Source organism: Genypterus blacodes, unplaced genomic scaffold (assembly GCF_046128005.1).
Source record: "Genypterus blacodes isolate CSIRO-AG114 ecotype Tasmania unplaced genomic scaffold, CSIRO-AGI_Gbla_v1 ptg000093l_1, whole genome shotgun sequence".
Lineage (NCBI taxonomy): Eukaryota > Metazoa > Chordata > Actinopteri > Ophidiiformes > Ophidiidae > Genypterus > Genypterus blacodes.
In genome coordinates, this window is record NW_027466897.1 from 366,571 (window position 1) to 383,765 (window position 17,195).

At 44.9% G+C, this 17,195-nt stretch overlaps 3 protein-coding genes across 5 annotated transcripts in view; 2 read left to right on the plus strand and 1 right to left on the minus strand.

Moving 5' to 3' along the window:
- Positions 1-11,898, minus strand: part of LOC143007669 (OX-2 membrane glycoprotein) — a 28,638-nt gene extending 16,740 nt beyond the window's left edge. The window contains exons 1-7 of the mRNA XM_076159089.1: positions 11,684-11,898; positions 11,249-11,359; positions 10,827-11,147; positions 9,703-10,035; positions 7,512-7,796; positions 6,974-7,075; positions 6,002-6,525 (exon numbers count right to left, since the gene is read on the minus strand). Of these exons, the coding sequence (XP_076015204.1) occupies positions 6,506-6,525; positions 6,974-7,075; positions 7,512-7,796; positions 9,703-10,035; positions 10,827-11,147; positions 11,249-11,327 (1,140 nt within the window). The 5' untranslated portion in view covers positions 11,328-11,359; positions 11,684-11,898 and the 3' untranslated portion in view covers positions 6,002-6,505. The remainder of the gene's footprint in view (positions 1-6,001; positions 6,526-6,973; positions 7,076-7,511; positions 7,797-9,702; positions 10,036-10,826; positions 11,148-11,248; positions 11,360-11,683) is intronic.
- Positions 429-3,881, plus strand: LOC143007776 (uncharacterized). Of its 3 annotated transcripts, none has more exons than XM_076159234.1 (6): positions 429-915; positions 1,091-1,402; positions 1,481-1,528; positions 1,611-1,748; positions 1,839-1,870; positions 1,991-3,881. In XM_076159234.1, the coding sequence occupies exons 1-6, from the start codon at positions 840-842 to the stop codon at positions 2,207-2,209; spliced, it is 825 nt and encodes a 274-aa protein (XP_076015349.1). In that variant the 5' UTR covers positions 429-839; the 3' UTR covers positions 2,210-3,881. The 3 variants fall into 3 exon arrangements, with proteins under 3 accessions (XP_076015349.1, XP_076015348.1, XP_076015346.1); XM_076159233.1 differs by having other exon boundaries at positions 433-915; positions 1,070-1,402; positions 1,481-1,519; positions 1,605-1,748; positions 1,991-3,880; XM_076159231.1 differs by having other exon boundaries at positions 436-915; positions 1,070-1,402; positions 1,991-3,880.
- Positions 11,899-12,562: 664 nt separating the features above from the next.
- On the plus strand, positions 12,563-17,090 carry LOC143007753 (Golgi pH regulator). The gene is made up of 14 exons (XM_076159203.1): positions 12,563-12,787; positions 13,446-13,505; positions 13,652-13,755; positions 13,849-13,955; positions 14,059-14,160; positions 14,256-14,376; positions 14,484-14,564; positions 14,647-14,756; positions 14,927-15,015; positions 15,549-15,641; positions 15,746-15,841; positions 16,129-16,218; positions 16,330-16,395; positions 16,504-17,090. The coding sequence occupies exons 1-14, from the start codon at positions 12,746-12,748 to the stop codon at positions 16,708-16,710; spliced, it is 1,368 nt and encodes a 455-aa protein (XP_076015318.1). The 5' UTR covers positions 12,563-12,745; the 3' UTR covers positions 16,711-17,090.
- The last annotated feature ends 105 nt before the right edge of the window (positions 17,091-17,195 follow it).

The following is a 17,195-nucleotide window of genomic DNA, read 5'->3' on the forward strand; positions in this document are numbered from 1 at the left end:
GGCTGCATCAATGTTAGTCGTGAATACTATGAGGAAGTAATAATGCATTACTTTGCATTTATCCACATTCAGTGTAAAGTTCAGTTTGCCTCACACACACATTACTCTCTTGTGAATAAGTTATGATAGATCTTTAGAGACATTTGTAATTAACCAGACAAATAACATCCTAAGCACAGTGTAATGAAACACACCGTCTCCAAAAAGCTCTCATCAATGAAACATGGACCTGTGTTGTTGGCAGTAATGATAAGTTCCAGTGTTAAATATCAAATGATGTCATCATTGATCCATGTTTGGCACTAAGTATATGATAACATGTAGGCAGGTAGCTGGAGAGGAGGAGGAGGAGGAGGAGGAAGCGAGCTATTGATCTGCTCAGGCTCACTGCAGATGAATGATAAGTGCACTTTATCCCCTTGAGGGCGCTGTTGTAACAATATAGGAAATGATGCTAAGCGCTCAAGAACTTGTAAGATATAAACTTGGCGACAGAAGGAAGCAAACACTTTATTTATTTATTTAAGAGTAGCAGAATGTTTACCTGTCATCAAGTGTACATTAGGCTCCTTAAAACAAAGACCTGACTCTTGATCGATTGAGACAACGAGCTGAGAAACAAGAAAAGACCACAAATGAAATGTTCTGTATGAGTATGTATGAGTATGAATGCCTGCTGATGGGGTCTCGTGAAGGAAGTGGGAGTACAGGAAGTGGTAACTATAGAGACAGTAAAAGTGTAGTAAAAGTCACAGGCCGTCTCTGTTTCAGATCGTCTCTCAGGCTCCAGGTCATAAGTATACAGAGTATAACACACATCTGTCTGTCTCTCTATCCTGATGGAGCGACTATCATCACAGTTCCTGCTGGCATTTTGCTTTCTGACATTTGTCTGCATCGATGGAAAACGCAGAGGTAAGACCTAAGCTAAACTTTGGATATCAACGAAAAGGAAAAGATGGGTGGATACTTTCTATCTATATCATCTATAAGTTAACATTCTGTATACCAACAGATCATTTGTGTTCATGTAGTATATTTCTTAGCATGTGTGACGTACGGTTTACAGGCGTCACCTCCTCGTGTGCAGTGGAGGTGCGGGTCCGCAGAGGCCAAGTGTGGGCCGCTGTCCCGCACCAGGAGCTGTCCATCACCTGCCCTGTCAGACACTGTGGACAGGCGTTACAGATCACCTGGTGTAGGCGTGTAGACACAGGCACGTGTGTGCAGCTGAATGACACAGAGAGCATAGAGATAACACAACATAACAAATCAACTGATCAGCTGATCTCATCTCTGATCTTCAAACGGATCTCCATCTCTGACAACGGCCTGTACAGATGTGGAATCAGAGAATATGAAAATGAACATATTGGTCACCTGATTTACATCTCAGTCTCAGGTAGGTCAAACGTTTATTTATTTATTAGCTGTTTAATCGTTTAAGTACTTATTCCACATTATCTTTCATTCTATTCAGACTCAAACCAGGAAGCTGACAACTTGCACAACAATGCAAGTAAGAACTGTTTCTTTTTCCACAGTCTAAGTTTGTTTCCATGAGCAAAGAGGAAATATTCACCTTCTTCCTCTGTACTTTGTAGATTCAGGTTTTTCTCAAGACATTGATGTTGGTGCCAAAGCTACAGAAGTGATCTGGGCGCCCTACCTCTACATCTGTATGGGGGCGCTGTTTGTGGTCATGTCCTTGGTAGTGATCGCCAACCTGAGCTCTGACAGCTGTAAAGGTAAGAAGTTCAATATTGATATCCACGTTGGATTTGACCTTTAAAGTCATTTCAAGGTCGCTTTGTCTAAACACTTTCTATCTTTGTCAGGAATGACGACCAACAAAAGATCAGATGGACAGGTAGAGTGCAGAGCAGCTCATCAACATGCCGATTTCCATTGTCTTTACCTGTGACATTAATAGCTGCAGTGCTTGTTTAGCAGAGCTCAACATTTCCTTTTCACTGTGTTTTCATCTCAGGAAATGGCTACTCGGGCGCTGCCGGACGTCCCCAAGTGGAGTACGCTTTCTGATCCCCGTTTCAGCCTCAGCCCTGACCTCCCTCACGCTGATGCAGGGGCGTCATGCTCCACTCAGGGAAAACCAGGGGAGCTCTCGTACACCACCATCAAAATCCAGCTACCTGAGGCCAGCAAGCCACCACTCAACACGACATACACTCAGCCTACGCTGCACTGAGCATTTCCTGTTCAGCTTATGGCTTCATCTGCGTTGCTTTATTTGCTTGTAGCTGGATCCTTTTGAAGGCACTGGTTGGCTTATTTTCAACAGTTTTAACAGTAATACAGTAATCTGGAGAGAAAGTGCTAGGTTGGTGTCCTCACAGCATGAGGTCTGACTGCTCAACTGTCTCCCATCATCAAAGGAAGAGGTGTGTATGAGGTTAAAGCTGCTGCAGACAACCTGATGAGCCACATACTCCCTCTGATGTGTGGGATCATTAGATTTAGATTCAGTTTAAGTGTGACAACCTCCTGCCTCTATAGTTCTTTAATGCTTAGAATGTCTAGTGTCATACTGGTGAATGGAAAGATTCATACACGAGTGTGTGTCGGTGTCATGGTGTGTGTCTGTGTCATGGAAAGGACAAGCTGAGCAGAGGGGGCTGTGGTTTGTCTCAGCATGGCCGGAGCACAAAAAAAAAGCTTTTTTGTTCCGTCCTGTGGTTCGGTGCAGGTGTGCTGCGTTTCGTGTGGGTGGTGTTTTTTGCTTGTGTTTGAAGTTTGATGATTTGAAGAAGTAAGAAGAATTACAAATAAAGCAAGATAAAAGACAGCATGAGTTTGGGCTTTGATGTCAAAGTTTGTGTAGTGCACTGCAAAGCTTTATAAGCAGGGGTGTCAAACTCATTTTAGTTTGGGGCCACATTCAGCCCAATTTAGATTCAAGTGGGCCGGATTAGTAAAATCATAGCATAATAACCTATAAATCGATGTAAATGGACAACTTCCCTTTGTTTTAGTGCAAAGAAGTACAGGTTCATATTGCAAATGTACTTTTATTTAACTATCTTTTTACAAAACATATTATGAACAACCTGAAATTTCTTACGTCAGTGGTTCCCAAACTTTTTCTGCAGGCCATTCTCCTGCGTTGTTAATAATAATAATTAGTTAAATCCCTCACAACTGGGCTTGTAACGCTAAACTAGCGGCTAGCCAAGCTAACGCTCCATCTGATCACCTGATCAACAAACAACGGATAAAGATACAAATATATGGAGGACTAATGTTATCTGGACGCTCATTCTCCGGCTGCGATATGAAGAAGTATGGCCTCATTCATTTGCCTGAGGCGATACTTATTTGTATCGCTCCTCTTCCCATTGCACACCGCAATAGCATATCAGAGAATCGATCCTCGGAAAATCACCTTTGTTTAGCGCTGATGTGGAAACACTGCATTTTGATCGCGGAATGCCGTGACTTCGCGGGTGGGTCACAGAATAGACATGCGTTGTGGGTATTGACAATGTATGCGCTCTCGCGGGCCACATAAAATGACTCGGCGGATTCGTCCCGCGGGCTTTGAGTTTGAAACCTGTGTCTTATATCCAGTCAAATGTCTTAACTTACACTGTGATCCAAACTCATACATGTATAGATGATTCATTTGCACAATTATAAGATATCAGTTTGTAATCTGAGTCAGTGTCTTTGCCTGATAGTGTCTGAGGTCAAAGGTCAATAGGATCTTTTGTGACCCTTCACACCCAATGAGGGAGACATCTTACAATATCATGAAGTATTTACTGACTTTACTTGAGTACTTTAGGTGCTATGAGGACAAAGAGAGGAGCGTTGATTAGAAGAGAAATTCCAAGTTTTTACACAGTTGAGTATTCTGGTGACTATCACCGGCACCTTCAATGACCGTTATGTCTCCTCCACATAAGTTGATCCTTTCTATGGAATCACAGAAGAGGTTTGTTTCCATAGAAATGTTAAGTCTTTCTAAGTTTATCTTTGGGTTGGAAGCTGATGTGGGCCTGTGAAGCCATTTGACACATATGATACAACCTTGTAAAGCTGTTCTCTTCTCTTCTCTTCTTTGATTTAGATTTGATGATATTTTCCACTCACTGGAATACATAATCATGGGAAAGTCAGTGAATTACATAATTCATGAAGATTATTGTACGCGTGGAGACAATGAGAACCATGTGACATGACGCAGAATCTTTCAAGTCAACAACAATGTCTCTTAGTCACAGCCAACACACCATTTTTCTGTGTATTCTCTCTTATTTCTCTCTCTCTCTCTCTCTCACACACACACACACACACACACACACACACACACACACACACACACACACACACACACACACACACACACACCAAAGCTTGTGTGTTCAGTCTGCTGGACAAAGCCCCGGTTGAGTTGACGGAGGCGTGGAGAGCATGGAGGCTCGTCGCGTTAGAGACATGCCTGATTAGATCTGGCCTGAGGTCACACAGAGAGTGTGTGGCCATGTCCAGCAGCGTGGCAGCGAGACAGCGCTCCAACAAGGCGTGTGTGAGAGTGTAGAATGCTTCCATCTACCCTCAGTGTCCTCTGAGGGCGGCCGGCATGAGACTCCAGAGCCGTGATGTTCAAATGGGAGGAATTTTAGGGTTGAAAAGGTGAAGTGAATCAGTTTGAGGTCCTTTAAACAAACTGTGCAATCTTTCACTCTCACACTGATGTGATGTGTATTTATAGTTCTGGGTTAAAAACATGAATCCAGTTTCTAAATAAACCAACGCCACAGGGGCCACACACTGGTATTTATGTGTGTGAGTGCATATGTGTGTGTATGTGTGTGTTTGCTCTGCGTAACCCTTCTGGCGATGGATGAAAAGGGTCCAGAAGATGAGCATCTGGCAGCCAGGCTCAGGACTCAGAGGAATTCAATCTTCTTCTAAATCCTGTCTAAGATGAACAAAGTGAAGGAGGGACACAAACATGCCTCTCCTTTTCATTTCATTTGACAATATTCCACAGATGGTAATAATGTTTTATTATGATTTTGCTCACAGGACTATAGTCTCTCTATACAGGGCTGAGTGTGAGGGTGTGTATCTTCATTTATTGAGCATAAAGTCAGAACTGGAACCACATTTCAAAGTTATTGTAACAGATGCTCTGTGTTCATGCACACGCAAGAAATTCCTACTACAAAGCAAGAATGTCGTCTAAAATCATGTTAAATGTGTTACATATTGAGTTACTTACCCTTGTAGCGTAACAGAATATATAGAGTACGAGCTGGACATTGTCAAAGTTGCAGAACTTGAGGTAAGTAAGACAAACTCATATGTCCCTGAAAGCATCGTTTCTTTAACCTTACTTTTGTGACGTCATCGTGTCACAAATTGAGCTCACACACCTGATTAGACACACCCATGTAGTACAGGTTTCGCAGTCCGGCCTTTGAGAAGAGAGTAGACCCTTTTTTTTTAGGGATGGGACCTATAAGAGCACGTTTCCACTCAGTGTGCACAGTGGTGCCGAAGGAAGCGAAAATATCTAACTGGGTTAATGTTTTTTAAAAAAAAATCTTTGCAAGGTTTGAGGCCTAAATAAACATAAGTAAGGAGCTCAGTGTGATATTAATGAAGAGAGAAACACACAGCAGCCCAGAGTCTGATCACGACATCGCTCTTCTCCTGAGAGCTAAATTGGCAGAATCAATTCAAATCATTTGAGATGAAACATAATTTCAGCATGAAGCTTGACTTTGTAAATGCCAATGCAGACAAACGAACAAAATACACACCAAAAGCTACAACTCTCTCTCTCTCTCTCTCTCTCTCTGTCTCTCTCTGTCTCTCTCTCACACACACACACAGAGGCAGACAGGCAGACATGCATTCCTTCAAGGGGCACCTCAGAGGTTTCAGGGCAGCATCTTGTGGGATTTGATTCAAGCTATTCAAGCACAGAACCATGGATTTTCACCTAATTCACACATGTGCAGGTACACACACACACACACACACACACACACACACACACACACACACAGAGACATGCAGTCCTTTGAGTAAACATGAAGGTTATCCCTGAACCCCATGAAGCTTTGACAGACACACACATGTGACGGAGGCCTTCAGCTGAAGTACACAGAGCAGTCCAGGTGAGTTCATAGCACCCAGTTGGTCAGATGTGTTAGTTTAGGGATCAGGTAAAGCAGAGAAACAAGCAGAGGAAATGCAGGACAATACAAGTGTTTGTAGTGGAACATGTGACCAGTGGCTCCATCAGAAAGTAAAAGAATCTCACTCAGCATTTTATCACCGACTCCGCATGCTCGTCAGGAATACATTAGAGTCATGGAGCAGAGGCAGAATATCACAGTTGGTTATAAATCGGATTGCATTGATGTCCTCTCGGGGCGAGTCAGAAATAAATGTCCCTTCCCCTCTGTCCCGTAGTGACGCAGGGATACAGATCTGTGTGATGATTGGCCCTGAGCGGCGCCGCCTCTTCTCACCGGGCGCTCGTCTCATCTGAAAGATGAATCAGCATCAGGTAGCGTAACGTAACGAGATCAACGTTAACAAAACCCAGAAACTCTCACTGTAGGGTAAAATCTGGAATATTCAGGATTATTCAGGATAATTTAGATTTAAAGCAACTGGATTAAAGGAGCGTTACAGTGCAGATTGAGTACAGGTGGTGAGAATCCTGCCAAAATAAAAGTGAAGCCTGGGAGGTCTCAGCTTCACAAATCATTATCAGATGTACAGGAGTATGACAAATCAACTGGAACATGAGATTTAGATGAGATTGCAATGCACATAACATAATGACACACACACACACACACACACACACACACACACACACACACACACACACACACACACACACACACACACACACACACACACACACACACACACACACACACACACACACACACACACACACACAGAGACGTAATCACACACTCACCTTCTTTGCGCAAGAAACACTTCCAAAGGCAGAAGCAGAGCGACATCACCAACAGCGCTGCCACTGTGGTGACTGAGATGAGGATGGTGAGAGCCGTCCCAACTACAAGGGAGGCAGAGAAAGAACCCAGCTTCATCATCATCATCATGTCTGGGTTACACGTGCAGCAGTAAGTTACCACTTTCAAATGTCACAAGCTGAGGAGAAGCAGCAGCTCTCCTATGGACCGTGAATGATCAGGTTTGACATTGAATTTGCGACCTTTATGACCTCGTCTCTTTGTAGTGTGTACTCTCCTAAACCATGAAACCAAGGAAACGCAAGGCCATGACCATCACACACGCCAAGCTAGGAACACATGTACTTAGTAGTATTCTCGGTGGAAGCCCTGGATGCTTTTTTAACAACTACAAGGGGACTTATGGCAGGACATACCTCCACCAAGGCTCAACTTGAAGTCAACTTGAAGCAACAGTGTGAACGCCGCAATTGTGCAGCCTTAAAGTGAAAGAAATTACCAAAATACTAACACACTCACTTTTGGTGTTCATGGATACAGCAATCGGTGTCTCCAGGCCCTTGTGGTGAACCAGGCATTTGACCGACACGTCTTTCAGCAGCCCTGATTGGACGGTCAGCGTACTGATAACCAGCGTGGTCCCGTCGTCCTGGGCGACGTGTGTCGTCACTGGGGGGCCCATGGTGCGGTTATCCCTCTCTACGTTCCACACGATCTCTGCGGGCGGGCGGGACACACACGTGCAGTTGGCTTCGATCACTCCTGGAGATGTGGTCTTGTAGCTCACCTGAGGTTTGGGCAGCACTGGAAACAAACACACAAACCAGAGTCACACACACTGAAATCAGGATTCTTTGCTTGTGTGAAGAATTTCTGAAACTCTTTGTACAGAGACTTTACAGAGGGGGAGACCCATAACAATTTCCTGTACCGCATCAGTGTGAGAGAAATATGTGTTTGGATCAGTGGAGGTATTTGAAATTCCTCCACATCAGGATCCATAGGTGAAGCCCTGACTGTTTTCAACTCTCTGCCCTCGGCGCTGAGAGAAGAATGTGAGACAGTGGAATTGAGAACATTTTTGTCAGCAGGAGCACTTTTAGCCACATTCACATATTTGGATCTTACAGTTCCAGCCAAGTGCAGCCAACACTGACCTGGTTTGAATCAGTGGCAGATGAGACATACCACAACAAACTCAATAACACCCATAATGCCCCGTGATCCAGCATAACATTGGTTTGAACTATAACAGAATATGAACTCTTATTTACCATTTTATTTTATATAACATTTTAAAGGCTTTTCATGTTTATTCTACAACTCAATTTACATCATAATGGATGTTTGAAAGTGAAAGAATGCTGCAAAATTTTAAATACGCAAAAATATGAATTTATACGAACATTTACTATGACAAAATGGCTGATGCTTCAGATTACTAATGCCTCAGCAATTTGCCTTCATAACTTTATTACACACAGGTTGAAGATGTTGACTTAAAGAAATAGTTTTTGTTTTTAGTGATAGTTATAGTTAAATAAGTATTTTGAGCAATAGTCTTTGCCTTTTCAGTTAGAGGACAACATCAAGGTTTCTATTTTTTGATTCCATATTTTTTCCTAAATATTTGATGATGATTTGCAGCCAGAATGGAAGACAAAGATTTAGGATTTTCAATAATTCTAACCTTAAATGTAAATGTAAATGTGATGTAATGTTTTTGTTGGATGTAACTAACTAACTAACTAACTAACTACCCGATCCAACCATTCCCATATTGCCTCACTCACTCATTCACTAATGGAAAAACAAAGGAAGAAGGCTGAAATGTTATTCTTGTGTTGAGTTTGAACATATGTGTGTGTAATATCAGCCCACATACAGTATATGAGGTGTCTACATGTGAGAGTGGGAGTAAAGGAGGGCTGGTGGGATGATGGAGCCACGAGTGGTTGGAAAACTGCTGGCAGCCACGAACGGTGTGAAAAATAAACATTATCCATAATGGTAATTGTGAGCTACGAGAAACGCCTTCTGTACAGTTACGCTTTAAACAAAAGCTCATCTGTGCGCTCAGATCGCTGTGAGTGAAACGCACAACGCAGGGGAGCCAGAGACAAAGCATAGAGAGCGAGCGGGACACAGGGAATCACTGTGCACCGCAAACACTGACACAGTCATGCACCCTGACCTCGCTCCCTGCCTCCATCATTCCTCTTTCTCTACAAGCCAATGGTCCATTCTTCACACAGCCACACTCGGACGCTTGTGTGATTAGCTTTGCTGTATCAAGAATCCATCTGCAGTATCACTGAATCAGCCAGACGAGATCAACATTCCTGTTAAATCCCATCAGTCCTTCTGTTTTCCTACCAAGAAAGAAAAAAACGCCTAATCTGAGGAAGTCCAGGTTGAGTCTCCTGTGAGTCACGCCAAATCCAGAGTCCTCCACTTTTCCCACACAGCCCCCGAAGCTGTTTCCACTATCCAGCCCCTATATGGACAAAATATTTACTCAGAAGAAACACGAAAACATCTGAACAAATCATACTCACAATAAAACTACAGTATAACTCCAGCTCTACAGCCTCTAGTGCCTTGGTCAAGGGCAAAGGCAGCAGCTAACATGATGGATTATCGTGGTAGAAGAATCCTTCATTAATGACTTGATTAATGATGAATGCCTGCTTGTGTAAATGATGTTTACCATAGGTGGCAAGGCAAACGACGGAGCTCTTGGGTCCGTCGGGGTGTGTGTTGTACAGGCAGGTGTAGCAGCCCTCGTCCTGGATAGCCACAGGCTGGATGGTGAGCTGGCTTGGGGAGAAGGAGGCGCTGAGCCAAGCCCGCCCCTGGAACGGAGGCTCGATCATGGGGTCGCTCTGCTTGGCGTAGGAGGCCACCACCACGCCGGAGGAGCCGCTTGCAGGGCGATGACTCCATATGATCTCCTCCACCTTTTCAGGCAAACCGTAGGAGCAGGACAGCAAGGCCCTCTTGCCACTCACCGCTGTCTTGTTGCGGTCAACGGTGACGAGGGCTGGGAGGCGACAGGGCCCACGAGCCAGGTGAAATAATGATGGTTGAGGAGGGAGGGCGAGAGGAAGAGCAGGGAGGGAGAGGATGAAGAACAGGGCAGCGTTATTACACAGAAATGTGAAGCTCCAAAGCAGAAAGCAGTTAGTGGAATCTGCAGCAGCTGTTTCTGGTTAGTAGAGATGAGTCTGTCTTCTCCTGCTTTATTAACATGACTGACCTCGCTTCCACTGTCTTATCAGCTTGTAATCATAAGGGAACAAAGCCGGGAGATGGGCAGTTACATCATGCATACAGTGGACTGATATATGGTGTGGAGGGTGGAGTCAATATCCCTCATGTCTTTGGGAATTGGTTTCTAATTTTCCAAAGGCTTCTTAATGTCTTTATTCATCTCCAAAGCTGCTCCCAGGCCAGATTGGATATGTAACTGACCCTTTGTGGTCTGGGTTGACCGGATGGGTCACTAATGTGGTTATATCTACTGGTGGTTCTGGTCTACCATGCAGGTGGAGGTATGAGCTCTAATAACTAGTACTTTAGATTGTAAAGTCTCTGGTTTGATTCCACTTGAGGGCTTTAGGTGCATGTGACCAACAAAGATGGTCTTGAAACGTAACATTTAACAATGAGGGTACCTAGAAGCACAACAGTTCATTTCATAGCCTTGAGGAGTTCATGACTCTTCATCATTCCTCTGATCACTATCTACTCGATATCATCATCACATGTACAGCATCACATGTACGCACTCGTACCAAAATCCAAGCAGTTGTCATGAAGGGTCTTACTCACCGGTGACAGTGAGGCACGTCTGGCCCTGCTGCGATCCAGTAGGAAACAAGTCAAAGATGCAGGTGTAGCAGCCCTCGTCACGGAAGCTCACCCTGCGGATGGTGATGGATGAGGTGTCCTTAGGGGAGGCGGCCAGCTCCACATGCTGCTGTCCACTCACGCTGTCCCTGTTGCCGGGGTGGTAGGACAACAGGGTCTGGTTCTTGACATCCAGCCAGATCACCTGCTTCAAGGTTTCCCCCCGCTCTCTGGAGACACTGCAGGTCAGAGTAAAGGGCTCCTCCACTGGAGCCTCCATACGCCAGGGTGCTGTCACCTTACCTGACACATTCACCAACGTATTAACCACCAATACAATCACAACAATATGAATACTTGGTGTCTTTCTAGCAGTAATCCGTCTCTCCTTTCTTTATACTCACCCTGTAGTTGCACTGCCATCAGTAGGAGTAAATACAGCTGCAGACCTTGCCTAAAGGAGGCCCGGACCATCATCTTCATTTCTCATTTAACAGGGAGAGGGAAGAGTGGCACTGAGATGTGAAGAGGTTTCATTACAAGCACATTTCATTACAATCACGATGGAGCCAGCTTCTGTGCTCATTCAAATGCATCAAATTGCACTGAAACCCATTCTGCAAGTAATACAAAATGACTTCCTATGAAACACTGTAACATCCCAAGAATGTAAATCAAAAACATTGAAGTTGAATTATATTTAATGCCACATCACAAATTAAATCTGGGAAGAATCTGAGCCTAAACCAACGACTTGCAATACAAAAACAACCCATTTTAGCAGAGCAATTAGTTAAATCTTTGATTAAATCAGTTTATATGATCTTAATAACTCTTACCTCAACTTGTGTCCTACGGCGTTCCAGTTGATATTTAAGGTGGAAATCCAAAGAAAAACCAAACCCAACTTTATCTGTTCTATTTTCTATTTGAACAGCACCTCCTCGTCCATCCTAATGATTCATTTGTTGTCACTTAGAGTTCCAATCATTCCTTCAGGTGAGGACAGATTCCGAGTCATCCGAGGGTTTCCTGAACGTTCCGCTTCGTCCGCGCGCTGCCACCGCTGTGCCGAGCAGCAGCCTGCAGCTCCAACTTCACCACCCACACGCACACATACACGCACACGCTCGAACACACGTGAACACACGTGAACAGTGACATCTAGCGGCAAGAATATATTACTACGTGAGACTGTCGAGGAGAGCGGAAAGAAACGATTATTAACAATAACTTCACGACTGATATTTCAGAGTGAATCCAAAAGTTAAACTAAAGTTTAATTGAGATTTCAACGCGTTTCACAATACTTATATCGAAGAAAAGAAGGACAAACAAGAAGCACAAACAGGGACCAAAAGTTTGTGGAAAAGATTCGATTGTATTTTTATTGCTGATGCAAGCAGATAAAAAAACCCCACATATAGCTGGAAAATAATTTATTTGCAGAGGAATCTAAAAAACAAACGTCCTTAAATAAAGTCTGGTTTATTGATAGAAATGTAGGCGCCCTTGTCGCCCTATGTGGGCAAGTATGGTAACTACAATAATCATACGTCCTAACATGACTTTTAAACAAGTATCTCACTTTATTAAAGTGATGAAATATGGTTCGTGTTAAATAAAACGTTTTCAACGACGTGTCGGTCTATTAAAGTTGCATAAACGACTAAACAACCGTCTTTCGCGTTCCTGCTGACGTCATCAGCTGTGCGACGGAAGTGTACTGTTGTAACTTGACAGCTGAGTAAGTGGAGCCTGTAAGATGAGCACGTTAAGCACGTAGCGGACTTTATTTTCCGATTAAAGGAGCCACTTTGTCGTTTCGATATGAATTAAATCCGTCTACGAGTCTGCTACGCTCTGTGCGGCGCGTTCAGGAAGCTATAATAACAGGCGCCATGTCATTCCTGGTGGACTCAGTCATCATGTTCACCTCTCAGGTAACGTTTCCGTCCTTTACAGGGTTAATGTTCCCTCTGGCATGTTTAGAATAATCGATTATTAATGTACCAAGTTGTTCAAAACTCAGTTATCTTATTCTATCCTGCATGTTCTATAATGGAGAGCGCCTGTGTGTGTGTGTGGACATGAATGTTCGTACCAATCGCTTCCAAACTGGCCATAAACATTGTTCACGGGCCCTGCATTTGCATATTTAAATTATTATTATTAGCATTAGCATTATTAGCATTAATAAAAGTAATGGGAGACATGGATGGTATCATGAATAAGGTCACAGTTGTTAATTGCTTTATTGACACATGCTACCTTGAAGGAATTATGAATGATGTCAACGTTAATGACATCACCAATAATGTTTAAGGGGAGGAGCGGGTTGATGTTACAGTAGGGACGGCCCTGGCTCTCACAGTATCCATTAACAAAGGTCAGGGGTCAGGAGAAGGAGTGAGTTGGTGTCTAGTGTTTTTTCAGCTGGAATGGGACAGAACTATTACAGCTCCTCAGGAAATGAAGCTCCTCTTCAGTGAGCGCCGACTCTTTTCTATCCGTGCCTCATTAAAAGTGTTTGTCTCATGTGTTTGGTGTCCCTTCTTCCTCCTCTAAACTCACTTATCCTCCCTATTCCACTCTGCACAGGTGCTCTTCTTTGGCTTCGGCTGGCTGTTCTTCATGCGGCAGCTGTTCAAAGACTATGAGGTAGTTGGATCAGCACTGGATTGATTGTATTTCCTGTAATGTTGCGTCTGTTTCGTTACATATTAAGGTGTTTAAGGTGTTTAAGTCCCCTGTGAAGCTCTTTGAGATTTGTTATCAATCACCATTTTGTCTGTTTCCGTCTCCAGGTGCGTCATTATGTGGTGCAGGTGGTTTTCTCTGTCACCTTTGCGTTCTCGTGCACCATGTTTGAGCTCATCATCTTTGAGATCCTGGGAGCCTTAAGCACTAGGTGAGTACGTTTTAACCCCGGTTGAACTATTATTACGCTTTATTTAGCCATGACATGATGAAGAATGCTGACCCGGGGTTCCCTTTGTCACAGTTCCAGGTATTTCCACTGGAAGCTGAACCTGTACGTGATCCTGCTGGTCCTCATCTTCGTGGTGCCTTTCTACATCGGATACTTTGTCGTCAGCAACATCCGTCTGCGTGAGTGCAGCAGAGTTTAAAGACTAGTTAGAGTCTTGTGTTTGCTGCTGGACACATGTGATTCTGTAAACAATCTCTCAAATGCGTGTGTGTGTTTGTGCAGTGCATAGGCAGCGGCTCCTGTTTGCCTGCATGGTTTGGTTCACCTTCATGTATTTCTTCTGGAAGCTGGGCGACCCGTTCCCCATCCTCAGCCCCAAACACGGTGAGCAGACATCCTGGCCTCGTCTGTGTCGCTCCATCACCTGATGTGTGTGTCCTGCGTGTGTAGCGTGTATCAGTAAATGTTTCCTTTTGCAGGCATCCTGTCCATTGAGCAGCTGATCAGTCGCGTGGGCGTGATCGGCGTCACACTCATGGCTCTGCTGTCTGGCTTTGGTGCCGTCAACTGTCCCTACACCTACATGTCTTACTTCCTCAGGTAAGCTGAGGTCGTAGGGTCGCATCACTTGACAGCATGCCTGCCTATGCACTGATACGACTGTTAACGTTAATAAGTATACAACCAACAACCTGTCGTGTCCGCAGAAACGTAACAGACAGTGACATCCTGGCTCTGGAGCGCCGTCTGCTCCAAACTATGGACATGATCGTCAGCAAGAAGAAACGGTGAGTGGAGAAACCAAAAGTGAGTTTAAAGCAAAGACGTGTGTCACTACAATGTGTGTGTGTTTGCTCTCTGTGTGTGTAGAATTGCCATGACACGGAGGCAGATGTACCAGCGAGGGGAAGATCAGAACAAGCAGACGGGATTCTGGGGCATGATCAAGAGCGTCACGTCGCCGTCACCAGGCAGTGAAAGTATCCTACACACACTCAGCTTATTAGCCTCACTGCCAGCAGGGGGCGCTGTGCAAAACAAGTCACTCATCTCTTTCCAATCGTGCTGGTTAGTGGTGGTACAGGTGTTTCCACATGCAGACTCGTGTCCCCCCCCACTTCACTGCTGACCCTTGACCTTTACACCCCAGACCTCTCCCTGATCCAGCAGGAGGTGGACGCCCTGGAGGAGCTGAGTCGACAGCTCTTCCTGGAGACGGTGGACCTGCAAGCCACTAAGGTGGGTCAGTGTGTTGTTGTCCCTGTTTTGTCCCTGTCCCTCCCCTCCTGCTTGACCATGTTTGACCTCTGGGCTGTTGCTAGGTGACAGTTTATGGCTGTTTGGTAATGAAATGATGTCTTTAGTCGTGTTGCTGTGTGCGCAGACTGAATGAGGTTGGTTTCACGCCGTCTTTTATCTGCACAACACAATAAGTGCAGTGAATAACGCAGCCTCACCAGTGTGTGTGTGTGTGTGTGTGTGTGTGTGTGTGTGTGTGTGTGTGTGTGTGTGTGTGTGTGTGTGTGTGTGTGTGTGTGTGTGTGTGTGTGTGTGTGTGTGTGTGTGTGTGTGTGTGTGTGTGTGTGTGTGTGTGTGTGTGTGTGTGTGTGTGTGTGTATCCCAGCTGTGTTTAATCCCGCTGCTGTACTCGGGTGTGTATCCCACACCTTTATCTTTACACAACACCCAGTGAAGTAGCGGTGACCTTCTGCACATGTGTCAGGTGAATGATTGACACATCTCTTGACCCCGCCCCCTGTGTCGTCCTCCAGGAGAGAATCGAGTACTCAAGGACATTCCAGGGGAAGTACTTTAACTTCCTTGGCTACTTCTTCTCCATCTACTGTGTTTGGAAGATCTTCATGGTGAGAGTAGTCTCATCCTGGCATTGTGTTATTTTGACCCATGACCTTTGTGAGCTCTGTGGTCGTTACAGAAACACGTTCTGCTCCCCTTCTTTCTCTCCCAGGCCACCATTAACATCGTGTTTGACCGAGTTGGAAAGACGGATCCAGTGACCAGGGGGATCGAGATCACAGTCAACTACCTGGGGATCCAGTTTGATGTAAGAACACACACATGAACACGCGTACGCACACGTACTGTACAACATCACACAGCATCTGTTCATTAAAGGTTAATCATTCCCCGCCTGTTATCTCTCTCTGCAGTGAACCTGGTCATGATTGCTGTTTAATCTTTTTCCATGTAGCTAATTATTGGTCAGGGCTTCATATCTCTGACTGTACACATGTGCTGCATAACAAACCTCCACCCCTCCCTTCCCACACACCCACACCCACACACCCACACACACCACCTCTGCCTCACCGTCTCCTACCTACCTTGTAGGTGAAGTTCTGGTCCCAGCACATTTCCTTCATCCTGGTGGGAATCATAATCGTCACCTCTATACGAGGTTTACTCATCACCCTCACCAAGGTAACACACCCACGCTGTCGAACCTTGCCTGATGTGTGTTGCCCCTTTCCTTCCTTGTGTCGTGTGTTTTCAGCACATCTCCTCCCTCACATTCTTGGTTTGATCCTCTAGTTCTTCTACGCCATATCCAGCAGCAAATCTTCCAACGTCATCGTGCTCGTCCTGGCCCAGATCATGGTGAGCTTTTTCGTCCTTGGAGCTCGCTGTAATTCCAAAGGCGCCGTCTTTGATTCAGCTCATGTAATAGAAATGTCTCTCTCTCTTCTCTCTCTCTCTCTTCTTCAGGGGATGTACTTTGTGTCGTCGGTGTTGCTGATGCGCATGAGCATGCCGCTGGAGTATCGCTCCATCGTGTCCGAGGTGCTCGGCGAGCTGCAGTTCAACTTCTACCACCGCTGGTTCGACGTCATCTTCCTGGTCAGCGCCTTGTCCAGCATCCTGTTCCTTTATCTGGCCCACAAGCAGGCGCCAGAGAAGCACATGGCACTCTGATGCTCAGACCCCTGCGAGGGTTCGTTTGGGATTTAGGGACACCCGCAAATCCCTTCCTTGGGTGGTGTACTTCCTGAATCAGGAATGTCTGCTTGTTGGACGCAGGTGAGGGGAACTATTGAGGCACATGAGGGAGCTACTTTGGAATCGGACTCACTTGAACGAGAGAAATATTTACAGGAACAAATGCTACTGTTTGGAGCTTTGTAGTGAGTTAAGCTTTCAAATGTCAAAACCAGTCCTTTTCTTTAACCCTTCCAAACACACTGGAGCTGTTCTCTTCACTGCACATCCCTGCTCCGGGAGGAAGAGCCGCTGTTCTTCAGAAATGTTTTTACGTAAAAGACCCAAGACTACAATAAATCATATGTGGCCACTGATGTGATCGTTCTCCTCCTTGATCTCAGTGTGAAAGCATGAGTAGCAAACAAACACAGTGCAACAACCAGACACACAATTCTCTAACGACCAACAACATAAACAAT

Coding starts and splice junctions, on each gene's coding strand:
- LOC143007753 (XM_076159203.1), top strand. CDS start 12,746: ATGTCATTCCTGGTGGACTCAGTCATCATGTTCACCTCTCAG. Junction 13,756..13,848: donor CTGGGAGCCTTAAGCACTAG/GTGAGTACGTTT, acceptor CCTTTGTCACAG/TTCCAGGTATTTCCACTGGA. Junction 16,396..16,503: donor TCGTCCTGGCCCAGATCATG/GTGAGCTTTTTC, acceptor TCTCTTCTTCAG/GGGATGTACTTTGTGTCGTC.
- LOC143007776 (XM_076159231.1), top strand. CDS start 840: ATGGAGCGACTATCATCACAGTTCCTGCTGGCATTTTGCTTTCTGACA. Junction 1,749..1,838: donor GAGCTCTGACAGCTGTAAAG/GTAAGAAGTTCA, acceptor TATCTTTGTCAG/GAATGACGACCAACAAAAGA. Junction 1,871..1,990: donor ACAAAAGATCAGATGGACAG/GTAGAGTGCAGA, acceptor TTTTCATCTCAG/GAAATGGCTACTCGGGCGCT.